Source organism: Poecilia reticulata, chromosome 15 (genome assembly GCF_904066995.2).
Source record: "Poecilia reticulata chromosome 15, P_reticulata-male-v2, whole genome shotgun sequence".
Lineage (NCBI taxonomy): Eukaryota > Metazoa > Chordata > Actinopteri > Cyprinodontiformes > Poeciliidae > Poecilia > Poecilia reticulata.
In genome coordinates, this window is record NC_088844.1 from 17,304,962 (window position 1) to 17,331,111 (window position 26,150).

General features: G+C 37.1%; 3 protein-coding genes across 10 annotated transcripts in view; 1 reads left to right on the forward strand and 2 right to left on the reverse strand.

Annotated features, from left to right (window-relative positions):
- Window positions 1–2,194: 2,194 nt before the first annotated feature.
- Window positions 2,195–10,922, reverse strand: cutc (cutC copper transporter homolog (E. coli)). 4 transcript variants are annotated; one of them, XM_008429668.3, is made up of 13 exons: window positions 10,821–10,922; window positions 9,913–10,018; window positions 9,433–9,552; window positions 9,180–9,355; window positions 9,034–9,105; window positions 7,351–7,444; window positions 7,012–7,071; window positions 6,709–6,918; window positions 4,594–4,629; window positions 4,304–4,437; window positions 3,217–3,244; window positions 3,024–3,129; window positions 2,195–2,896 (listed from the first exon to the last, which is right to left on the reverse strand). In XM_008429668.3, exons 3-13 carry the CDS (start codon window positions 9,548–9,550, stop codon window positions 2,785–2,787), a joined length of 1,146 nt encoding a protein of 381 aa, XP_008427890.1. In that variant the 5' UTR covers window positions 9,551–9,552; window positions 9,913–10,018; window positions 10,821–10,922; the 3' UTR covers window positions 2,195–2,784. The 4 variants fall into 4 exon arrangements, with proteins under 4 accessions (XP_008427890.1, XP_081472259.1, XP_008427889.1 ...); XM_081616133.1 differs by having other exon boundaries at window positions 10,514–10,888; XM_008429667.3 differs by having other exon boundaries at window positions 10,424–10,888.
- Window positions 10,923–11,904: 982 nt separating this feature from the next.
- cox15 (cytochrome c oxidase assembly factor COX15) lies at window positions 11,905–15,578 on the forward strand. The gene is made up of 9 exons (XM_008429671.3): window positions 11,905–12,099; window positions 12,803–12,981; window positions 13,073–13,195; window positions 13,389–13,575; window positions 13,696–13,863; window positions 13,980–14,061; window positions 14,466–14,620; window positions 14,725–14,838; window positions 14,921–15,578. The coding sequence occupies exons 1-9, from the start codon at window positions 12,025–12,027 to the stop codon at window positions 15,050–15,052; spliced, it is 1,215 nt and encodes a 404-aa protein (XP_008427893.1). The 5' UTR covers window positions 11,905–12,024; the 3' UTR covers window positions 15,053–15,578.
- An 870-nt stretch (window positions 15,579–16,448) lies between these two features.
- The window catches only part of LOC103476925 (A-type potassium channel modulatory protein KCNIP2), a 98,342-nt gene continuing 88,640 nt past the window's right edge, over window positions 16,449–26,150 (reverse strand). For 4 of the 5 annotated variants that reach the window (XM_008429677.3, XM_008429676.3, XM_008429675.3 and 1 more), the window contains 7 exons: window positions 21,703–21,827; window positions 21,553–21,622; window positions 19,978–20,048; window positions 19,679–19,786; window positions 18,707–18,811; window positions 18,554–18,616; window positions 16,449–18,466 (listed from right to left, as the gene is read on the reverse strand). In XM_008429677.3, the coding sequence (XP_008427899.1) occupies window positions 18,419–18,466; window positions 18,554–18,616; window positions 18,707–18,811; window positions 19,679–19,786; window positions 19,978–20,048; window positions 21,553–21,622; window positions 21,703–21,827 (590 nt within the window). In that variant the 3' untranslated portion in view covers window positions 16,449–18,418. Of the gene's footprint in view, window positions 18,467–18,553; window positions 18,617–18,706; window positions 18,812–19,678; window positions 19,787–19,977; window positions 20,049–21,552; window positions 21,623–21,702; window positions 21,828–24,265; window positions 24,365–26,150 lie in introns of all 5 variants that reach the window. The other variant, XM_008429672.3, reaches the window with a different exon arrangement.

The window sequence follows — 26,150 nt, forward strand, 5'->3', positions numbered from 1 at the left end:
AAGTACTGTTCCACTTGAAAACACCAAACAAAGTTTATTCGCTGGAATGCCAGACAGACAAATGATTTGTCTCTCCAGAAAACACGTTTCCACTGCTCTAATGTGGAAACAGCATCCTTCGCCTTGGATGTTATTTCTAAGGTAATGTAAGCAGCATCCTTTACCATGGACTTGGTGATTGCAAGATTTCAACCATAAGACCCATTTCATGAAGCTCTCTGAGATAAACTAAATGCCATATAGAATTGGAAGTTCTGTAAAAAGCTGTGACCTTTGCACACCATGTACCTCAGCATCCGCTGACTCTGCTGTGACTTAACGAGGCCTTCTACTTTGTGGCTAAATTGCACTCATTCCAATTCACGTCCACCTTGTAACACTACCTTCTAGGAATCACTGTAGATTACCACCAACAGCTACAAGCAGCCTGCATGCATAGGGGATGGATTTTATGGTGCAAATCTACATAAGTTCAACCCAAGAGAAATGACACAGATGTGCAATTAAGAGTTTGTCTGTATGGGTAAAGAGAGGAAAATAATTCAAAAAACGGTTTTCCTAAATTCAACTTCGATATGATTTGAATCAACTCATGTTTTTATTAGATTGCTTTAAAGCTTCATCAAATGTTTAGAAGTGGACAAATTAGTTGCACTTGATTCATTTTAAAAAGAAGAAGTTCCAACTATAGACATTAGATCACAGCCTGATAATAACCAAGTGTAACTGAAAGATAAATGAAACTGTAAAATGGCCAATAGATAGAATTTATATAGTTCGTTCCTAAGTCATATTGACTACTTAAAGCACTTTACACTTGGGCTGCATTTACTCAGTCGCACTGACAAACGTGGATACAAAGATCCTTAAAAAAACAACATTGTCCTACTTAAGAAAAATGTTTTTTAGTAATTTGCTATATTTCAACTCTTTTGTTGTTGTTGTTTGTACTGCAAAAGTTCACGAAGACAAGTACTCGTGATTTAGGTGATTTTTCTTTCCGGAAATATGGGCAAATAAAAAGTTCACTATCATGCAGGCTGCTACCATTAGCTTATTATCCGTGTCTGACTGGCACTGGTGTTATCAGAGCTGATAAACAACTCAGTGCACAAAAACAACCCCGACTGATCTTATTCAAAATAGATGAATACTTTGTATTACCAATGAGCTATATCTATGTGATGGAAAGGTTCTTAAAGTCCATCTCTGTAAATATAGTCTCAAATGGAATTAGATCATATGCGTGCGCGCGTGTGTGTGCGCATGTGTGTGTGTGTGTGGGTGGGGGTTCTGACTATCTTCAATGGCCATGAAAGAGATGACTCCTACTGTGTTGTAGGTAATCATTAAACATTTACTAATTTCACAAGGACATAGTCATGCTGACTCAATGTTCTTGCAGCTCCCAGGACAGCAACGTGACACCAATACATGATAAAAAATACTATATTCACTGTTCTAAATACAACTACACTGCTGCTGCTGGTAGGAATGTGTTTAGAGGTCATTTTAGTGTAATGTGTCTTGTTTTAATCAATCATGAAAAAGAAACTTAACTTAGAAACTGGACAGGTACTAAATGCCACACTTCGATATTAGCCAGCATAACCAATCAAAAGAGGCATATTATCATTAACAAGTTAAAGTATAGTTTTGTTTTGGGGTATTTTAGGTCACAAATGACTAATAGTTTTGTTAAATATGAGAGGGTTTTTTTTTTCAAAGAAAAAGAATTTATCTGAGATGAACGTTTTAGGCAACTTTTTGCTACATATAGGGACTTTAAACATGGGAATAACCTATATTTTTTAAATATTTATCAACAGCATCATTACCATCTTGACCTCTTTGTGCATCCCTAAAGTTACACAATATAAACTGTTTATTGAATGCATACAAATGTGTGTAAATGTGAGTTGCAACTTTGTGAAAGTCACGGCACACTTGAAAAGAAAAAAAAAAAGCAAACAATTTTCTTTTAACACATCAGCATCTTAGTTCCATGAGCATCATCTTCTCCCTCTACCTTGTGAACAAATTCAAAAGCTTGATTGGGTTTTTTGACAACCATGAACAACTTGAACGTATGTACTTGAATTTAAATATGTATGACTGGACCGAATTAACTTTTTTTTGTAAAATTGGCATGTTGTGAATTGGCACTATATAAATAAACCAGATTGAAAGAATATCTTTTTTTTTTCTTAGATCCAGAGATCTGATCATGTTTATTATTTTACAAATCAAACCCAGAGTTTTAAAACTCTCCACACATCTTAGCTCAAAATTGGTTCAATTGAAATATGCAAAACACAATGGTATCAGAACAAAACAGCTAAATGAAAAATCAAAAACAGAAAGCAAAAGAACACAGCTAAGGAAACAAAACAGTTCCAACATTGCACTGAATGTACTTTCATTGTGAATTTGTTTCTTTGTTTTATTCTTTCAATTGTTCAACTGTTTTATGTTCTTTTGTGGTTTTATGACTCTTTGTTTTTTTAAAATATTTTTGTCCAGTTTTCCCACAATGTTGTGCAAAATGCTGTTCTTTTTGTGTTCTGCGCCTCAAAAGTACAAGTACAAACACACCTGTGAATGATCCACAGCTTTCTGTTCAGGAACAAACCTTCATTAACAGCATGTAAGACAGCAGTGCTTTCCCTGAGCTTCAAAAGTACACAGATTGTTTAAATGTGAATGCTCTGATTAAAGAAAACTAGTGCTGAGGCCATTTGAAAATGAATGTATGAAAAAAAAACTGTTCATCTTTTTGAGGTATCACAAGGTATTTTTGGCGATTGCATTCAGACTCCGGACTTTGCTGGCATCTGCCACCTTCAGGCCGTACTCAGGCGCTGATATCGTAGCTCCCATCGTTACGCAGGAGTTCCTGCACGTAAAATGTTTAGAAGCATTTCACTAAGCTTTTGCGTTTTGAGTTTGTTGGCAATCATTTAGTTAAGTGTAGTAGAAACATGCCCAAGTAAGCATTATTTAGGGCTGGCTTTAAAACAGACCTGAATTTCATTGCAGAGTCTCTGCTGGAGCGAGCTGAGCAGTGAAACTCCTCAGCTCCAGAGCCCTCCAGTATTCTCTGCAGGTTCCTCTCTGTAATGCCACCACCTGTCATTTGAATACATAAAAAAAGAAAATGAGAAATTAATAAATGATATATGCAGAAAGCATAGCGAGAAAAATGGGGGTACTAACCTGGCATTACAATTATCCTCCCTTTGGCCTGTTAAGAGCAGATCGCAAAGTCAGAATGATTCTAACAACACAGCCATTTCTGAACATTGACTAGACATACAGTTAAGCCCAAAATCATTCATGCCACAGGCAATTTTTTAATCACAAAACATTTTTGTTAAAAAAAAGGGTTTAGGAATTTAAGGTAGGAAATGTGGCAGATTTCTATAAAAATATGATTTAAAGAAGTATCATATTTCACCTTTGTTTATATTTTATTCAAAAAAATATATATAGTCTTTTCTATAGCCAATGGAAACAGCTTTACTGAAATTAACAGCAATCACATCCATTTCATCATTGCTGTTCAGCTTTTTGCACGTTCATTTGGCCTTTTATCTTTGATAATAAGCTCCAAAACTTTACGGTTGAAAGGCCTCCTGACCATCATCACCATAATATTTAACTATCAGATTCAAGGTGGGACTATGTCTGGGTAACTCCAAAATGTTATTACTAGGAGTCAGAAAAAACATGTTGGTACAAATCTAAATCTGACAATGTATGAATAATTATGGACTCAAGTGTATTAGGAAATAAAAAAGTCCAATAATTACTCACAGATGAAAATTGTAAAGCCTTTTTCTCTGTAGATTATGACGCAGATTTAATTACCTTATAATTATTATAAAGATATTGCAGCAATCAGGTTCTGTTGATCAGGACTAATTAACTGGTCATCAGGAAGTTGAAGCACTTCTAATAAAGCAGAGCTGCCTGTGGATATTAAGGGAATATCGAGGAGGAAAGACACTTGCACTGATCTAAGGAACGCGATTCTTGTTGGGGAGAAATTTTAGATCATTTCCAAACTATTTTAAGCCCTTCATTTTGCAGTGGGCTCTTTTCACCCAAAATTAAATCAACAAAAGAAGCTACTACTCTGTATACAAATGCCAATTCTAATTATTTAACCATGGCTCCACAGCTCTTACTCAAAGATAATAAAAAAAAACCTTTTCAAGTGAATATTCAGAACAATTTCTGAAGTACTGATCAACATTTGATCAACTGCCAGCAAGGTCTGTAGAGCTTGTGTAACACATACTTGATCGATGAGCCGTTTAATAACGGGCAGCCCCTCCAAAGCAGAGCTGTCGCAGCCACTCGTCAGCACCCGCTCGAATCCTAACGATATCAGAGTCTCCAGAGCAACTGCTGGGTCGAAGGCCATGTCAAAAGCTGCAGGAAGATCAACACGACATCCATGCGGAGAAGTTAGACTCACTCTGAAATCTGTATTCCTCAAGATTCTAATAAAGAGCTCTCTATTCTGCTGAGGATCCGTGATATTTCTTTAGGTGCGAATGCTGGGAGTTGTTTAGCAAGTACGGTTACCTCGATGGAAGGTCAAAGGCAGAGGACGAGCAGCAGCTGGGGAGCAGGAAGGCAAAGAGCATCTTATTAGCAGCAGGAAAATTGGCAAGTTTCAAATTTAATTTGAGCTGTTGGTGACTTTTTTCATTTTGATAACCTGCATGCTGAGAAAATTGGTTTATCACATAGCTGGCAGATTAAAAACTGGTGCCGCACAAAGATGCAGAACGGACGAAGCCTGTAAAGCATCAACTCTGTGATAGAGAAAATAACTCAGAAAAAATTAAAAATCCATCCTACAGTGTAATGTTGAAACACATGAAATATAAAATAGGCTGTAGAGAAGAGTATTCCTTTTTATTCCACAGTGAGGGCCTAAAATAAACTAGAATCATGGCTCTCAGTTGGATCAAGAACAGGCTATTGATCTGCTCCCTTCCTACTTTCATCATGGTGGGTCTTTGACAGCTGGTCTCATCCATAATTGGCATTTTAATGGAAGCTCCAACACAGAAGTGGGAAAAGTACAGCATTTGGACATATAATGTTAAAAATTAAAATAAAAAATAAAAGAGTTATCCCTGATTTTGTTTTCATTATTTGTGCTACAGTAAGCTTGCCTGTAAAGATTTATGAGGACATTTTATACCTCAATAAAGCAATTCAGACGGATATAAAGTCCTTCCTTGATTGTTGACAAAGTGAAAAGCCCTTCCACCTACATTCTAAAAAAAAACTGCTGACTCGTCATGTAAGTTAATGAAAATGGCCATTCTTGATGATTTCAACAAAGTTGAATGAATGCATGTTGTTTAAGAGGCAAACCTTTAAGATTTGCCTCTTAATCATATTACTTAATTTCTACAATATTATTTGTATTATGTTAGCCATAGCTTCCACAAACAGATAACACCGGTTTGATCTAGAATAAATCTCTCAATCAGCTGATAGACTCTGTGCTTTCCACGAACTGATGATGAAAAACCTAAAAGCTGCACAAGAGGAACGTCATGGTCCAAATCTATTTATATCAGTAAGACTGCAATTCTGACACCAGCTTTTGGGCCGTTTATGCTCATATTTTGTCTCCCCCTTCTGGCAATCAGTTTTAACACACATTGTAAATGCCTGTTGCAAACATACACGCTGTAAAATTTCAAAAGGTTTCTACGTATTTCAATCTCCTTTGCTGAGAACACCGAGCCATAATAAATACTCCTATAGGACAATTACATGGTTATATTCAAACTGTTAAAACATTTTTTCCTTACTTAGAATACATCCTGTAGTTGGGAGAAATTATAGCATTTGTTAAAAACTCTGGCAAAATTCAGGCCCCTACTGAGGGTCTGTTTCAAAATCATTTCACAAGAAGTGCATCATTTTCACTGCATGATGCATGCATAAGCATTTGTTTTCTGCTGAATCAGATGAGAGCAGTTTTACCTACGGAAACTGATGTTTTCTCTGCTCTAAAGATATAATGTTACGTTTTAAAGGTCTAAAATGTCAATCTATTATGATGTAAAAAAAAAAAAAAAAGGGTCCATTCAGGTTTGGTTGGGTTACTTCAAAATATAAGCTTGCTATAGTGAGACCATTTCTGTTGATCAATTGTGTGATTTTTGTTGCTGTTGTGCTGAAAGATGATTTCTTGCAGAAGCCTGAAGATTTTATGCCAATGCTGAGCGTATTTAGATAATCGATTTCAACTTCACTAAGTGAACTTATTGGAAAATGTTCCAGCAGACCATAGCACATTTTGCCACATGCATTTGAGAGATTTAGCCAGGCATGGACAAACTTCTTGGTAAAAGCATAAGCCAGACATAGGACGAAGATGGAGGATTATTCTCACATCTTCTGCAAAGTCAAATAAAATAGCCAGAAATGTAACCGTTGCACTACTTCTTTGATCCCCTCAAAGCTGACTATATTCAATGTGTTCTATGGTAATTATGATTTCCTATTTATAGGTGATGTGGACCAAAAAAGATTTTAGTTTCCTTCTGTTTTATTTAAGGTCTCATTAAAGGTGGAAAAAGTTCTGAAGTTATTTATCTTGGTCTTATTTTTCTACAGTCCACCAACTAGTTATTTTAGCAGCGGTGTGCAAACTATTTACATCAACTGTACCTATCAGCTCCATGCAGAGACCTGCATCCACCCCTCCAGTCTCTGTCAGGGCGCCTACCACTACACCATCTGCTCCCTGCATCTTCATCAGCTCAATGTCCTTCTTCATCACCTCCACTTCTTGGTCAGAATAAAGGAAGTCCCCACCTCGAGGCCGTATCATTACATAGACTGGAATTTTTATATACTGCTTTACTACCTGTAGAAGACCTGCAGCAAAACAAATAAGAAGCAAAAGAATTGTGATTATGCAGCTATGAAGGCTACAGAGTTTCTAGGATGAATCTACAATGTGCAGCTCACCAAGACTGGGAGTCAGACCTCCTTCCATAAGACTTGAACACAACTCCAGTCGACCAGCACCTAAAAGAACAGGGGGGAAAAAACTGTCAGGAAAAACTTCAAACTCTTTAACCTTTGAGAATTAAAGCAACTCTGCACATTAACTTAACAATGACTTTTGACATGACTAAAGCACAATACCTGCCAGAAATAATATAGACATGTTTGAAACACCACTAAAATGGAGTCAGCAATTTGCAACCTTTGACCTTGCTTTTAAGGAGGGCTAGATTTTAAGACAGGGAGATAATATGGGTTTAAAAATATAAAGCAGAGCAAACTGCGCTATTCTTCACTGACCTCCTCGCTCAGCATTGACAGCAGACTCCACGGAATCCACGCACACCTCCAATAAAATACTCTGTGCCATCATGAATTTCAGGCCAAGGGAACGCTGAAAAGGGATATAGACATAGCATTCTAATTTTATTTTTTTTAGTAAACAAGTTTACAAGTATGTAAACTTTTACTAGTTATAACTACCACATGTACCTTTTCCTTATCCTATCAACAGAAGGAACCCGAATGAATGTTTTGAGTGCGATTCAGAGTCAGGACGTATTTTTGTGGGAGCCAGGCACTACAATGGATGACCAGTTTCCGGTGTGTTGAATTTAACAATCGCTCTATTTGTGCGGGCGGGCCTATGTTTACAGTTTGCTACCAACATCGCCAGATGGCGTGAGACCGCCCATGCGAGATACGCTTATATAATAATACTTACAACACTCGGAATCGCCATTACGGCTCCTTAAAATAATAGATAAGACGTGTTTAATAACTAGTTATAATTTCGGATGAGAGTAATAGTTTGGTCAAATAGTAATTCCATTTAGCCATGGCCGTTAGCTTGATACAACCATACAAATAAAGAGTGAAAACATCGCTTTTGTTGCCCTGTAGAAACAACACGTCCGCGCTTCCGCCATATTGGTAAAGGCAGGTTTACCTTGACCAAAATACTAAGAGTATGTTTTGTCATAAACAATAATACACATGCATTTTAGCTTCAATCACTTATATAAAATTAACAAATCTGCCAATCAAAGTAGGACACACCAATGAATACAAAACAAAATGTTTTTGAAATTCACCCAAAATTGCCTACATTTTTTCCTGAAAGAAAAAACACAAATTTAACATTGATTTTGTTTTAGTTCTTCAAACCAGAAAAAATATTTAGTTTAATTGTTTTGTTTGCCTAAGCCATTATTTGGAGGTAGATGTGAAACATGTTGAACTTATTGCCCAGGTGTAAGTTAATTAAAAAAGAAAATAGTAAAAAAGAAAAACAGTAATTTATTACATGCTACAGTAAAAATTGTAAAATTGTGTTTTAATTTTTTTTCTTGAATCAGCCCTGTTTATTAAGAATAAGAAATGAACATGGGGCTGCACAATTTCAGAAACATGTTTCATTACTATTAATGAAAACTGCAATGATGATATCAACAATAATCCTCATTTTCTATTTTTTTTCTTTCCCAAAACACTATGTCCTCACTCTTCTTCATAATCTGGTTCCATACATTAAGGAAATAAAAGCTCATTTGGTTGGCTAAATAGATTACATGTGCAGAGTATGAATGCCAGAAACTTGCAGTGTTATGTCCTTCCATAGATTGCATTCTAGGAGTCTGTGGTGATTGAAACATTGCACCCAAATATAATACAAATACAGTAGAGTTTCAATATTGTGCAACTGCATTTGTTCAAATGATTTATCAGGACATTGTAAAGAGCTCTCTCCAGATGGCATTGTTTAAGTGAAGTGTTTTCTTGCTAAAGACAAATGCATTTGTCTTTTAAAGTGATTACAGCTTCTTTCTTGCAAATTAAACAGGGAAAAAAGATACTTTGTTTATTTTGCACAATCTCCATTGTCAAATAATTGGCACACCTGTTGTCAAATGTCAAATAAAAAAAACAACTTTCCTTCAAACTTTATTTTCGACATTAGCTTTTCTGCGAGAGCACATTTACCTTAACATATTTGCGTTTCTGACCATAAGTCAAAGGTCTGCCAACCCTTTGGCAGTTATCACACTCTGCAACCTTTTGGATAAAGAAAAAATAGGTATTACAAAATGAACAAACAATGCTTCATGTTGCTATAGTAAAAGGCATACCCATTTGTCCACATCCACAGATATGCCATGCCAGTAAAACTTGGTGCACATAGCTGACCTTGTTTTCACAATTCCCATGTGAAAACCAGTTGGCGAAATGTGAAACTCTTTAAAAAGTTCCTTTGCCTCCTCCTTGGTCTTAACGACCTTTCTGTTTCCAAAGTAAAGTTCTCCTTCTAAACAAAATAAATATGGCTTTAATGAAAGAGGAACATTAATAAGATATATGCACACTAGTGTTTTAGATACTAACCCTTCAATGTGAATTTGGTGGCATATCTCCTGAGGTTTTGCCTCTGAGATTTCCGAAACTCCTCTGGGAAGGATCGTTGGGAAAGATAGAAGAAAATCTCTTCCCACTTTCTTTCCATCTCTTGAAGAAATGCAACAATAGTTAGTTATTTTCAATAGTATCAGTAAACAAAGCAATAGGTGAAAAATGTTGATTCACTCAACAGTCGCTTTACTCTACATAAACGGCACATTTTTGTTTTATACATGTGTGGGTTCAACTGTGAATGCAGGATGTCGACTGTGTTTTGTAATAAAATGCACTCAGATAAAGCGTAATGGCATCATCAGTTAGATACGTAGAAATATAAAATGTGTGTGAGTGTATCTGTACATTTTACAGGTGTGAGTCGAGTTCAACCATTAAGATGTAGTCCCCAGGTAGTTAAATCACTGCCCTAATGCACAGGATTTTTTTTGACCTCATAGTGCTCAAACTTACTTCCTCCAGGTGAATAGACACTGCAGAGGTCAGGATCCCAGTGGATTGGAAAGACACTCCTGGTGCTTGGATGATATTTTTGCTAAAGTTTATTTCACTGTACTGCCTATTTCAACAGATAAGAAAATCATATTTACTAAAAACACTATGTTCACAACATAAGAATAAATCAGCCAATCTCTTTACAGATTCTGTCTTATTTAGTTAGTAACAGAAAACTCTAATGACATAAAATACAACGGTAACAGTTTAAATATAAAATCTGATGTCTATGTTTGGCTTGAAGGAGGGGGGGGTGCCAATTAAACGAACACATGCATAAATTCACGCATTAAGTTCTCTCCATGGTAAATCTGACGTCACTTATACTAGTTAGAATTATTTCGAATGGGTATTTTTGTCCAGTGAATATACAATTAGATGTCTTATGAACTTATACGACAAGTCATGAACCAATTTCATATCATGGAACGTAGTGCTGTGAAGTCTACTTTATGTTAAAACGGCTTACCATACAGCAGGGTCCTGTTCACCTCTTATTGACAGCAGACTGCCGTTGAATACCTCTCACACAAACAGAAATTTGTGCCAATTCACTCACCGGCTAACTGTCGACATCTGGAGATGCCTAATAAAGACTTGTACTGAATGGAAACTGTAGCTAAAGACGGCAAAAGAAGCGTTTCGAGCATGGTTTCGAGTGATTCACCAGCTTTAAAAAAAAACACGGCGAAACCTATCTCGACGGGAGAACTCAGCTCGACATATCAGTTAAAATCACCAAATTATACACTTTAATGGAGAAAAATTAAAACAATTCATCTTGATAAATGACAAACAGAAATTTATAGGAATACATTAGGTAAAGACATAAATATTAGATAAGTTGAGCAATAAATACTTTATACCTCTGGGCAGTAAGGACAGTTCGATAAATAGTCGTCGAGGTAGGAGGTACTGTAATCATGTTCTGCGCATGCTCAGGAAGTAAGGGCCAGACAACATTTTTTTAAAGAAACTTTATTATACAAATGACAAGTACAACAAATGAACGTATGAAAAATACAGAATACAACACTAATATGAGCAAATAACCAGGGCTGCCAATTAAACGAATTCATGCGTAAATTCACACATGTGAATTCTTTGAAAGATTTTTGTTGGTAAAGTTTGATATTGATTTTCTATAGATCCGTTTAATTAGCAAATTTACATTCATGAATATAAAATTTAGGTAGAAGAGTTAGCATTAGAATTAATGAAAAAAAAAACATTTATCATAGTTTTTGTGGATTCTAAAAAACAGAACAGAACATCCCACTCAGAACACAAGTTCACAAGAAATAGAATATCTGCACCAGATGAGTCATTTGTGTGGTGAGATAAAGTTGTTTTTATATGACGGTCCACGTTAAGACGAGCTGCTTATAGAAGAATGATAGTTTTACAGAGAGTTAAACTTTGTAATTATAATTTAAAAAGTACATCCACAAAACTTCATCACAAAACAGTTTTAATATGGTACGGTTTTACCATAATTAAGAAACATGCAGCCAATATTAACACATTTGTTTAATTTTATTAACCAGACATAGAGAGAGAGAGAGAGAGAGAGAGAGAGAGAGAGAGAGAGAGAGAGAGAGAGAGAGAGAGAGAGAGAGAGAGCAATTTATTAATTAGATTTTCTGGTTTCAAACAGATGTTGGAACAGCTGATCACTCGATTTTAAACACCCTTGCCTCGCCGGTGTGGACGGTGTTGTTATACTAGTGTGACACCGCCCATGACAGATACGCTGGAAAAAAACTAAACATTGCATATTTTAGATGCGCCATCAGAATTACTAAATATATATATTTTATTCAATAAGATATATATATATATATATATATATATATATATATATATATATATATATATATATATATATATATATATATATATTTAAATTAACTTACTTCCTGATTATTTCAACGTGACGTCTGTCGACGTCAGCGGGTTAAAGTTGAACCGGTGTGCGCATCACCAGCATTACCAAACCAGTCTTGTTGCAGCAGCAGTTCACCTTTAGGACAGAACTGTAGTACTGTAGGGGAACGCAAAGAAACTAAAATGCTACTCTCAAAGTTACGGACTGCGATATTTTGTGGTTGCAGATATGCTGGGAAGGGTTTTCAACAGAACAGCGTAAGTTGAGCTACGTTCAGTTGCTATTTGCAGCTAACCTAACTAGTTAAAGGAAAAGGTCGCAATAACAACAGACCAGTGATGAGCATTTATGAAGTCAGGGTTTTGTTTTTGCTGAAATGCAGCTTGGACACATTTTACATTATCTTAATATTGACCAGTCACGCTGTGGAATCACGTATCGTTATGGTATTGCTTCACTAACCTTCAGCCGCATTGTTACTGTCAAGGGGGAAATATATATATGATACACTGCTCAAAAAAATAAAGGGAACACTTTAACATTTAAGTGAACACTGAAGTGTTCCCTTTATTTTTTTGAGCAGTATATATCATTGGCGATGTTACACCTGCTTGGATGTGTTTTCTGAATAGCCCTGGGTATTCTGAAAGAAGACATTTGAAAATACACGTCAATATAAAACCTGCAATAGGCAAAAAAAAAAAAAAAAAAAACTAAACTAAACAAACAGATTTTTTTTTTTACCAGTGCTTCCATAAAACCACTGTGAACTTCTCAAAACCTGGTAGTAAGACGAAAGTCTTTTTATATGAGGGAAATAAAGTTTTCATTCATGAAATATTCTTTGAAACCTGTCTGCTTTGTGTTGTAGTTTCTTTACAACTTGAACGACAACTCAAATTAAATTAAATCACAATATAGAAGCTATGCCTATGTTTGCTTTCTTTTCTTTATTTCCAGCATCAGCGGCGACAATGGCTTGTGAGGAGAAACCAGAGCTCCATCACTGTAGAAGCACGGACGCCCTCCACCCCAGCAGTAGCTGTACCCAACGCAACAACAAACCGCATAGTGGGTCGCTGGCTGCTCGGCTGCAGTGGGCTCGTGGTTGGGGCGGTGGTCTTGGGTGGTGTCACAAGGTAAAAGTAACTTAACTATCGTCACTGGTTTTGTAATTGTTTCAAATGCAATAAGTGCTGATGTGTGTCTGTGTTTTTGTTATTATTTCAGGCTAACAGAGTCTGGACTCTCAATGGTTGACTGGCATCTGGTGAGAGAGATGAAACCACCTCAGTCTGAGGCCGAGTGGGAGGCCGAGTTTTCCAAGTACAAACAGTTTCCAGAGTTCAAAATGTACGGCTCATTTCTTTTTCTTTTTTTTTTAACATTATAAGGACAGTTTAAAGATGGACTGAAATTTTTAAAAAATATATTTTTAACAAAGTAGAAATGTATTCTGTTTTTGTTTTCCTCTTATTCTTTATTTAATATGTAATCAATTTTTTTTTTATAGCTATGTAACTAAATAAAGGTTTTATTTTTGCAGCCTTAACCATGAGATGACTCTGCCTGAGTTTAAGTTCATCTTCTACATGGAGTGGGGTCATCGCATGTGGGGCAGGCTTGTTGGACTAGCATACATCCTGCCTGCCGCGTACTTCTGGAAAAAAGGATACTTCACACGTTCCATGAAAGGAAAAGTGCTGGGGCTGTGTGGATTTGTGTTCTTCCAGGTCAGACATCACTTATTTATCTTAACATCAAGATAAATATTGTCTTTTTTATTCAGTTAGTAAAGTTTTCCACAAAGGTTTGCAAATCGTCTCGCAATTGAAGTGTGTTAATCTCGTCAGGGCCTTCTGGGCTGGTACATGGTAAAAAGTGGACTGGAGGAAAACCCTGAATCCCACGATGTCCCGCGGGTCAGCCAGTACCGTCTGTGTGCTCATCTGGGTTCTGCCCTAGTGCTCTACTGTGCTAGTCTCTGGACCGGGCTTACTCTGATGCTGCCTGCACATAAGGTAAAGTTTTGGTCTGGTTTTGGTCTTAACTTTGTCTTGATCTATTTACTGTAAATAAACAATTTCTAGTTGGATAATATTGTTTTTTTTCCCCTCTTATTTCATCTACTTTGTAGATGGCAGACTCTAAACGTCTCATGCAGCTCAGAAAGTTTGCAAAGGGAACTGGTGGACTGATCTTCCTAACTGCTCTCTCGGGTGATGCTTAAAATAAAAATGTCAACTGAGGAAAACAATAGAAGTACTTTCAAGCGCTTGTGTTACTTAAAAGCAGTGCCAAGGTTAAAAAAACAGCCTGTTCAGTGAATACATTTTAAGAAGGTGTAGTAAATACTCTTATAAAGGAGATAACTGTGGCAAGGAAAGATTTTTTTTTTTGTCCCCCTTAATACCAGACGCAGAATAAATCTGCTTCAAAATGTTATTGACTATTCATTAGGTTGCTTTATTCTGTGTACTGTTTGGCAAAAGAGATTCCAGTGAATGCAATTTAAATATAAGCAAATTGGGAGTTAAATGTGTTTTTGTTGCAAGTCTAGTTTGATTGAACATCAAACATGTTAGATATGTAATAGTTTTGTGATGATGTTTGTGTTTTGAAGGTGCCTTTGTTGCTGGTTTGGATGCTGGCCTAGTGTATAACTCATTCCCTAAGATGGCAGATAAATGGATCCCTGATGATATATTGGCCTTCTCTCCGGCGCTTAAGAACATCTTTGAAAACCCCACCACAGTGCAGTTTGACCACAGAATTTTGGTATGTCGTCTTTGGTGCATTTCAAATTCAGTTCAATCTGAATGCCAGTGAATTAATGCAGTTATATGCTAATCGTCTTTTCAATCTTGTTCTTCATATTTTAGGGGATTGGCTCTCTGACAGCAATCACCGGCCTTTATCTGTTCTCAAGGAGGATGATGCTACCCAGAAGGGCTAAGATCGCCATCGGCCTGCTTGCAGCAATGGCTTATACACAGGTATGCTTACAGGCAGAAATTTCTACAACACAGTGGTGCAATATATGTCACTATAACTAAACGTGATTTTTCTGCTCATTAGGTAGCACTCGGTATCAGCACACTTCTACTGTATGTTCCTACTCCATTGGCAGCAACTCACCAGTCTGGATCCGTCGCTCTTCTGACTTTTGCCATTTGGGTTCTGGCTGAACTTCGTAAAATGCCAAAGTAAAGCCTTCTCCTTTGTGGACAAGCCTGTTTAATCACATGACAAGTCTTAACTGGTAATAAAAGGAAGCAACAGTGAAAAGGAAGAGATGAACCTCATTTGACAATAGGCTGTTATCTAGAGGCTTTTCGAGGCTCTTGCTCATGAACAGACTCTAAAACTAAATGGGGGCCACAGAATCGGGGGGCCTCATCCAGAGACCTCGACTCGTCCTCGGCCCATTTCCTGTCTAATCATACCCAACAGTAAATTAAAACACAAAAAATAAATTTTTGAACTTTTTATTTATTATTTTTTTTACCATGTAAATACACACTATTGTTTACAGCCTGGTTGGCTTATCAGTTTTTACACTGGTTGCTAATTGAAATGTTATTACTTCAGATAACACAATTAGATATAATAAAGTTTTGTCCATATTTTTCTCAAAATGAATGTGATTGAGTAAAATGTGTTCAGAAAAGTGTAATCAATGTTTGTAAAGAAAGCTTGTTGAGTTTGTATAAAAGAGAAAGCTAAAAAAAAACAAGGATCCTCTTGTTATTTCTTTGTCTCACCTACCTGATTCTTGGGAAGGGGGATCAAATTCCTACTGTAACTAATTTGAACACATGTAATTATGAAATTCATTTTCTTGTGATACTAAATTTCTCTCCAGTCATTTTCCCCCCTTGAATACCATAATTTAGAATTTCACATTAGATTAAAAAATAAAAAAAAATCAGAAAATATAACTATAATTTACGGGTCTTCTAAAATTTTGGAGACCCGTAGCATTCTAATTCAGTGGATATATACAATAAAATTATTGCTTTTTTAATGTTTTTTTTTTCTGTAAGAATGTAATGCAATTTTATAAAATGGGGCAAATGATTATGCTAATATGCATGTATAATGAGAAAAAAAGTGACTTAAAATGCTACATAAGTCTATAAAAGAAAGCTCTTTAGAACAACCACCAGATTTTTATCAATGGCTTAATATTCCCTGGTGGAAAAGACTGACAGGTCTATATGGGTAGATGAACGGAAAAGACATTAATCACCAAAATGAGCATTTGCTCTGAATTTCTTACAATACAATGAAATTGCTGTTTTCATAAGTGGTTAAATCTCAAAAAAACAAAACAAAAAACAAATCCCAACAAATAACTGAAAAAGCAATACATTCATCTTCTAGGTTATAGTGCTGGCAGTGTTGTGTGGCTAGCCTGATCCATTTCCTGATGATTTTGTATAAAAAAAGAATTAGCCTAAGAAAGTTTTTGTACAGTAATAAAATCTGTTGCTGAAAATGCGGCATTTCGAACATTTTTCCTTTATTTACTATAGTTTCACGAGTATAGGAATGAATCACAGTAATGAAATTCTAAAGAGACAAGAATGCGGAGTCTTTGAAATTCAAATTTCATCCCATGTTGCATAGTAACTGATTTTTATTATCTCTGTACAAAATATACATATTTTGAATATGTAATGCAACCAGCAGCTAGCTAACCGGACAATCATTACAACATGTAACTTTTCATTGTTCTAGACACAGTACATGCGGGTATAGACAGGTTTTACTGTAGTCAGGAACCTAAGAACTGAGCTGAAACACTTTTCTAGTGAAATAAAAAATACTGCATGTGTAAACTATACCACAGAGTTAGGAATGTTTGAAAGAAAATAATAATTAAAAAAAATGCAGTTCCTTTGAAGGAAGTGAGAGATTGAGTGGAAATGGAAAGGTACTGTGATGGAGAACATTATTGCTAGTCCATGTTAGGTTCTCTGAATTAATGTTTCAGTGCCTCTGGTAACAAGGTGTTGGAGCTCAGTGATGTTCTGGTATAAAAAGAGGCAAATTATATGGTAGCTGTAAACATTTTTAAAGAAATATTCATAACAGCTTATCATGCAGGTTCACAACCTTGAATGACATTGACAGTGAGCAGGCAAAACTTCATACCTTTACCTCTAAGTGCTTTTTGCCTCACTGATTACAGTGTCTCATATTCATTAGACTCACATATGTCTAATATTTCCTCTTTGGTGGCAGAAATATGGATAAGAAGAAAAGGGAAATGTGGCGGACATGGGGGAAAAAAACAAAAATACATCCATATTCATCATATTGTAATTGCAAAAGCTAAATAGCCTTTTATTCAAAATAAACATGATTTTGAAGTGGTAGAACCTGCTACAACCACATGACATTTCAGGTAATAAGAATTTCACACATACGGTCTTGGATACACTGATTTTACCCTTTAATGAAATTTGAAAGCCCAGTATGACTGCGGTTTACAGTCGTATACTGACATGGTTTGACTGGTCTAAAGCTGATCAACTATAGTGCTATTCCAACATTGCACTGGCTAATTGTCATTCCACTGGGAATGCTAAAAACATTACAACAGTCATCAGACAACTACTGCTAGAACTGGATAGTTTGGAAGGCCAGGAATTAGTCTAACCCATGAATAAACATGGGTGCCGACTCACCGCGGGGACTCATCTGTAAGACAGACAGCATGTCTTCCTGATACACATGCACACACTCGGACACACACAGAGGGTGAGGCACCTGTGAATGACTAGGAACAGCAGACAGACGAGCAGACTTTGGAGTATCTCTTTAAATATGTAATTAGATATTAGTGACATCATCATGCGATACTGAAGTCAGTTTCTCTTGGAAAACAACACTTTCGTTTAGCTTTCAACTCGGCTCTCTGGGATCTCCAATTTGTTGGTCGCTCCATCAGGAAGTGTCTTTCTCTGTCACGTCCACCAGGTGGCCACAGACTCATTTCTATGGTTCCTCTCGGCTCCAGGGAGGTGTTCCCGCACGGCGCGCAACAGAGGCGAGATCAGAATCACAAATCCAAATATCGAGCATAATAGGGAAAAGGGAGAAAGTTATTTCGGATCAAGGTTTTAAAGGAAACTTGATCCGGCTGAGTCCAGTCTTTGCAAGCTGTGATAGCTGACCTACTAGACACAGTAATAAATAAAAGTTCAAATAAAACAGCTGGGGGTGTGCTAGTTGCCGTAAGCCCACTGCAAGCATTCTTTGTCTGTGCTCAAGGATAAAACTAATTAAGGTTCTTTATGATTAGCCTGGGAGTCATGGAAACTCCACCGTTGCTGGAAGAAATGCCACTAGAGGTCCAGGAGGAGGGTGATGGTTTCTCTGCGCCCAAAGGATTCACAGTTCTCAGCGATGACACAAGCTCAGGCCTGTATCCCACTCAGCCACACACACACAGACACATACACATACACAAACATTCACAAACTCGTTCTATCTCTTCAGTCCTGATGCCTTTTCCGCCAACACCACTCCCCTCCCTGGTGCCAGTATCCTCACTGGTCCAGATCCTTAGATGACATTGTCAAACAGCTGCATGGACTGCATGATGTTCTCATCCTAAACGGAGACAGAGACAAACACCACTTTGTTTATGCTCATGTGGTTAAAACCGAGGGCAACTAAAGACAAACGTTTTCTCTGTACCTTTTTACATGAATCAATAAATTCATCTATGGTGACCACCCCATCTCTATTCTGGTCCATTTTCTGAAAGAAAACATATTAATTTTCAAAAGAATGTCTGTGACCATATGCAGTCTGGAAGATAACATCAAAGCAAACACTGAGAAATCAAACCTGAAAGAAGCTCTCCACGTGTTCTCTTGGAGCATCGTCCATCATAGTGGGGTACGTGTATTTTCCCATCATGTCATAGATGGACTTCATGATGTCCAGCATTTCCTACAAAGAAAACAATATTCTTTTATGACAGTTGAAGAGGTAAAAATCAAAGTGTGGGTTCTGATTTTTAGACAAAAGAACCGAAGGGAATGTTCCAGCTGCTGAGGGTGTTACACTTCTTAGCCTTCCTGGGAAAGTTCATTCTGCGGGAGGGCAGTTCACCTCGAAGTGATAGCTTTCAAACAAGAAAAGGTGGACTACTCCCTCCTGGTCTGCCTCAAGAAGAGAAGTTTGAGTGTCTTGTTCATGAGAGATGCTAAAATGAGGAAGGAAATCAATAGACAGACTGAGGCCTTGTCTGCAGTAACGCAGATGCTGCTGCCCTGTGTCACGCTGGAGAACAGCAGAACCAAAAGCTCTCAATTTACCTGTCTTTGCTTTGACCTTCATCTATAAGTGATGAGACCCGGATTATGACTGAAAGAACAAAATCTCAAATACAAATGTCCTGAATTATCTTCATCTATAGAGTGGCTGCACTCACTAAGGGAAGCTCAAATTAGATTCACTTCTCCTCCACATCAAGATGAGTCAGCTAAGGTGGTTCAGACACCTGATACCCGCTAAAGGGGAGATCCTAGGGAAACCCCCAATCACTGGATTCAACATTCATTGTTTCTGGCGTGGAAATAAACACATTGAGATCCCCCAAGTCATGCTGGAAAATCCCAGTTGGGTGAGAAATTTCTAGGTTTCCTTTTTGTTTGTGACCAGTTTTTGGATAAGTGAAAGACAAAAGAAATCTCAAATGCTGGAAGGCAATAAATGCTTGACACAAGGGATAAGTTCAAAATTCTGAAAGGATATTGAAATTCAAATCTATTAAAATAAAACTTGTTGGTTTGCAAATTAACGTGAGTGTGTTACCTCTTTGGTAATGCAGCCATCCTTGTTCAGGTCATATAGGTTAAAAGCCCAGTTTAGCCGGTCATTAATCGTCCCTCTCAAGATGATGGACAGGCCAAAAACAAAGTCCTGATAGAGAAAATTAATCAATTAGGAACTGCTAAAGGTCTAACATGTTGATGAGGTAAACTGTTTATGACTTTCTCTGCCCTGTGGGCTGGTGTTGAAGTGGATAACACATCTTTGTTTGACTGTCACTGCTGTATCAAATTTCAGATGAGCCCAGATTTGCTTTGATCCGTTCAAAGAACAGAGCTCACCTCAAAACTAACGGAGCCATTCTTGTTGGTGTCGAAGGCTTCAAACAGGAAATGTGCATACATACTCGAATCTGCAAAGGGAGAGACTAAGAGTAACCCGAGAGCAGTGGAAACGTGAAGTCTTTGAACGGCTCTGATTAGCAGTGAGCCAAATATAGACTAGATATAAAAATAATTTCAGATACAACTGGAGGCAAGTGGTTAACATTTCATAAAACTAAATATCATGAAATGATAGATCACTTTGCTTCTCTGCAGAACATCTACTACGGTTAGGAAGAACTGATTATTGTGAGTTAAAAATAGAGTAGTTTATTGTGATAAAAAGAAAAATACGCTTCCATTCAGTGCTTCCCTTACAGATTCCTGTTTTCATTTTTAAAAGTCTGAACATTAAAGACCACCAGGTAAATGCCATTATGTACAAAGATGAGCTGAGTAGAAACATAATACAGTTTCCAAATAATTACTACATTTTTCAAGGAAAAACAGCAACACAAACCAATTTTGCCTCTAAAATGATCTGCATTGAAAATTTTAGGAAGGTACACATCACTAATACATCTAGCATAAAACCAATGCAGCATTTCAGAAAAAGAAAATCAGTCAAACATAGTAGTGATAATGTGATATTCTGGGACTGCTTTCCTGTTGGAACCCTTTATTTAACTCTTTGCCAAAACATCTAGAATCAGCATATTTGGCCATCAGTTCACGGGACAGAACCAAGATCAGAAGCACACCAGCAAGTCCATGTCTAACAAGTTCCAGAAAATGAAGATGTCAGAGTGGCCTAATCAGAAATTGATAAATGGTGACATGACCTTAAATAGCCTGTTCAAGCTCAAAAAGCCACCCAGTGTTACAAATTTAAAAACATTCTGTAAAGAAAAATGGGCCAAAATTTCGATACAGAAACTGATTATTATTTTTCTCAAATTCATGATGACAAGAGTTGCCAATACTGGTAGCACAACAAATTCTAAGATTTAGGGGGCTATGTTGGTTTTTAGCTTTTCCCACTAATAAAAAACATATTTAAATGTTGCAATCTTTGCAGGTATTGTTTTCTTTAGGTTGGGCTACCTTTAGTCTTTACCTTTAGTCTCTAACACTGCGAATGTATTTGGAACATCCAGTGACCTAAAGAGTCTCAGTTACAAACTAACTTCTCTACATGGTACCCTGCCACCTTTTGGTTCTTATTTCAGTTTGCTTGCACAACGCAACTTTTACAGACATGGTTTATAGTCATTAATGTTACACAACATATTTCACTGAAACTTCTATTTAAACTATATTTGATTTAAATAAATTAATTACTTAGAACCTTTAGTTTATACTGTACATCTGTACTTGTGGCCTTTGAGTTGAGCCATAATATTTACTCAGGTTATTTTTGCCGGATCTTAATATTATTTTTGATCACCTGAAACATTTAGGCATAACACAAAAAAGCAACAACAGAAAAATATAAATGTCAGATTATTTTACAGTGGTGTACACCATTTTGTTGAACATTTATTTTAATAAAAATATCAAAATTTAAATTGCACTGTCAAAAATGAAACTCACCACCCTGAGGAAAGAACTGTGAGTAAATGTTTTTAAAGTTCTCCTCATTCACCACTCCACTCGGACACTCCTAGTGAAAAACAAAAGGAAAATGAAAATACTAACATATTTAAATGTAGCTGAGAATATAAGTGAACAATGGAAACCTACATTTTTGAAACCCCTGTAGAGGACCTGCAACTCCTTCTTGGTGAACTTTGTCTGCTCTTCCAGCTTGTCCATGCTCTCCGGGCGATGGCACACAGTGGACAACTCAAAGTCATCTTCAACACTGTCTGTAAGAGACATAAAAGGGTTAGTCACTGTAAAAATAGCCATCAGGACAACGTCCAAACCTCAAGAAGGGAAAGTCATCTTACTAGTAATATAAAAGTCATGTAAAGAAAATCACATCCAGCTACACTTTTCGTTCTATGTAAATTAAACATAACCCCCAAAAAATTATATTTTCACAACTAAAAAAAAGAGAGAAAACTCAATAAAACAGAAAATTTGTTATATGAATTCATGTACTGGGAAAATAATAAAATTTTGAGTTCAGATGAGCAACTTAATTGGGATTAGGTTCACTTACACTCCTTGTTGCATTTAAAACAGGAACCGCAAAACATTTCTAAAATGTATTCTAAAGACGTCATAGTTAGAGTCATTGTCATAATTTTTAGTTACCACCCGGAACATTGGCAATACCATCCACAAGCACACCCCAACTACTTTTCAAGAAGTACACTAATATCAATCTGTACATCCTGTGGACAATCTAGAAGACTCATACAAAAAGTTTTATTAATGAATGAGAACAAAACAGAAAGTTTAGTAAAACATACTGCTGGACACTGGAAACTATTTCATGTGTTTGAACTGTGATAAACACGCTTGTGAAGTAAAGGACATGGATCATTAATATGGATAAAACAAACTTAACAGTTATTTCACCTTTTTTTATAAAATCCCAAATTGTTTACAGTACAAATGTAGATAGGCTAAGAATAAGAGCCACATCATTTGGTAAGACTACTTATAGCTGATACACTCAAGCAGTATTCTGTCTTGTGCTCTTGAACCCTCTCTGCTTGCAACTTGTCTATTCATTCTCACTTCCTCTCTACTTATCTTCTCTCCCCACCCATCGTCCTGAAACTTTTTACAACTCCATTTTATTTCACTCATTCCTCCTTTATGACCCTCGATCCATTTTCTCCTAGTCTCTCTTTAAGACACCTTTTTCATTCTCCTTTATCTCCTCAACTCTCCTGCGATCCCTTCTACTTTGTCTTCTCATCTAGCTCAACAACCCCTTTTTATCCTAATTTTCTTCTTCATCACTCTTTATGACCCCAGACACTGAGACTGACCACCATATGGAGGAGGCAAATTTTTAGCTGTGATCTCCTGCTTTTGGCCATCATCAATATCTTGCGACTATATGTAAGAGTTAGCACATAGACAGACCAGAGTAATGCCTGCATTACGAAAGATGAGATCCAGATCTGTCTATTCATTTACCGCTTCATCGTACCATCACTTCTGAAAAAGACATCAAAGTACCCCTTCAGACAGAAACTGAATTTCAGGTGTAATCTACTTTTTTAGTCTAGAATGACGACCTCAGATTTAGAAGAGCAGACTCTCATCCCAGCTGCATCAGTCTGAGCTGCAAACTGCTCCAGGACATGGTAAAAATCATGGTTTGAAGACGCATAAGGAACCATAGCAGCTGCAGAGATCCCATCAATAAATGACACAAACAGAAGGGAGGGCAAGAGAAGCACTGGTGGAGTCCAATCCACACTGGGAAAAAATTTGATTTGGAGAAAAACATGAAGACACACCACTTACCTTAGTTATAGACATACTGCAAGACACTCTGTGATCTTATAGTACCGACTCCCACAAAACACACATGAACTGACCAACCAAAATGTCCTAAGACCCCCATAGCATTTCCTTAAGGCTAATGATTGCATCAATGTTCAACAGCCAGGACAAAACCACTTTTCTTCTGGAGTCCAAGACTCGAGAATCAGTTACTGCCTTCTTTCAAACTCCCCACACTAAGCTTACTTTGGGGAGTTAAGTATTGCTGGAACATGCTCTCAGGCACAGTTGGAAACACCACCCTGGTCAATCACTCTGTCAGTGCTGTCCAAGCCTCCACTGCAACACCAAATATGCTTGTAAAACACAACATTTTCACAATGTCCAGATCTTCCAGGGTACAGGGGGCACTGGAGAGCTTTTTTAAATCAGAGACCTCTGTCATATTACCTTACCTTCCCAGGTCTTATTTTCTGCCTCCTCTGTGGAGGACCTGGTGACTGGGTTAAGAAGGTCATCAAAGGATTCTTTCCAATGTCTGGCAATGTCAATAGTCCTGGTTTTCATGAATTGTCTTTCATACAAATTTGCTTAGAAAGCGTAGAAACTCAAGCTTAAGTGAAAGACTTAAAGAGGTAAAACAAACAGACATACTTTATATAACTGTGTTTATTAAGTACAAACACACCTTATACTTTTAGATGTCACACTGTACAAATTGTAACACCAAACCTGCTGGGTTTATGCTTAATTCAAACTGGGAGGCTCTCCAATTTCTTTGTGCTACGTTAACTGAACGTGGTAATGACAGCATCCACACAAATGTTAATGTGAACTCTCTAGAGAGGCTATTGGAAGAAAAGCAAAGATGTATGGAGAGTGAAGGAGCACTTGCTTTCACTGATTGAGGGAGTGGTCGAGGGCGTGCAGCACGGCAGCAGCTTGAGGAATCGCTGCTTTATGGTTTTTTTGCTTTGACTGGTGGAGGGGTTACCTGCAATCACCAACCATAGCACAGAGGTTAGATATGTACACTGACATGAGTCTATTAATGCCTCTAGCAACATGCCTGTGGAACCAAAACACACATAACATACAACAAAAAAACGTAAAACTAGTTCATGCTGTTCAGGCAGGTAATTGCCTTCTGGCTTGGCTCAACAAAGGGAGACCATTTTTATTTGCATCCCAATATTTAAGGCTGTCAAAAATATAATCACCTGGATTTAACAAAGTAAATAGGTAAGAGGCTCCCGTTGAGTAATTATGGATGATCATGCTTCAGCTAGCATAATTTAAACCCTAGTCGATGCAGGAGGTGGCTTCTCATTGCTTTAAACCTTCTTTGAAGGCACATCCTGTGGTTGGGGGAAATATATGAATCTGTTTTAGATTCTAACAAGAAAGAAAAACATCTAAAGAGAATGCTGAAGCTATTAAAATTGTGTGGAGAACTGTCCAACACATTATTAAAAACTAGAAAGATGCTGGGGAACCATCATGTTTGTGGAAGAAATGTGGTTAAACCAAAACCTCAAATGACTGTGATAGGTTATCACATACATGTTTGGTAAAATCAAAAACACCAGCAGAAATCCAAGGTATGTTCACTAAGGAACATAAGAGCATTTACACATCCATACTGCACACAAGCTCAAGAGATTGGGACAAAAAAGTTAAGTAGCCTGAATAAAATCATTGATCAGTGAGACTAAATGAAAATAGCCTTACGTTTGTCAAGGAGAACAAAGATTGCACTCAGGAGGAGCTGAAGATCATCATGTGGTCTGATGAGTCCAGAACTTCCCCTCATCCGGAGTGTAAGAAGAGGAGGGATGGTCCCATCATGCATAGTGCAAGACAATAATGTTCACAATTGGATTGGTCAGCAGAGTCCAGACTTTAACCTCCTCTACAATCTTTGACACATGTTGGAGAAAAACAGTTTGACTCTTCCATAATCTCTATAAGATCTTGGCGAAAAATTAAGGCAGTTCTGAGAAAACCATAAATATGAGAAACATTTTATAATAGCACAATAGCGAATAGCAAATTCCGTGAACAGAGCCATAGGCGATCCAATCACATGTTGGGGTGTGTGACGTTTTTTGGATGGCAAAACTTTTCCAAAAACATATTATTTCAGTTATACTGAAATAACCATGGGTAGTATCAAAGCAAACCTAGAAAAAAACTCTTTCAAGCTTCCTAACAATCATAACAAACAACTGGCAAAACACAGACCTAATTTTACACACAAAGCCCAGCTACTGACTACTGCATCTTAGTTTCCTTAGTTACCAAAAATGCCTTTGGTATTTTTCCAAGACCAGCCAATGGTTTGAACAATACAGGACATTTGGTGTGAAAATAAACCGAACCACGGCCTCTCTGATGTATCATCCCATTGTCTTTCTGTAGCATGCAGCCTCAGGGACTGTCACTTTCTTCGCCTGTGGTTGTGGCATTATTTGCAAACAGAGCAGGCAGAGCACATTGTCCAACGTCTGGCAGACTCATCCATCCAACTACCTAAACACAGGCCCTACCCCGGTGCCTTAAGGTGCTCATACAGGTAAGCAATTTATCTTTCTCTACATGAACCCAAAAGCAGACCATGTCACAGAAATCAATAGCAGAGACTTTAAAAATTAATCAGAGTTCCTCAGAGGTAAGTTGAAGGAGTTTATGCATGCAAATGATTATACATATAGAAAATTAATATATAATCTTATAACCGGTAGGCTGGAACAAGGAAAAGATGAAAGAATACCACAATG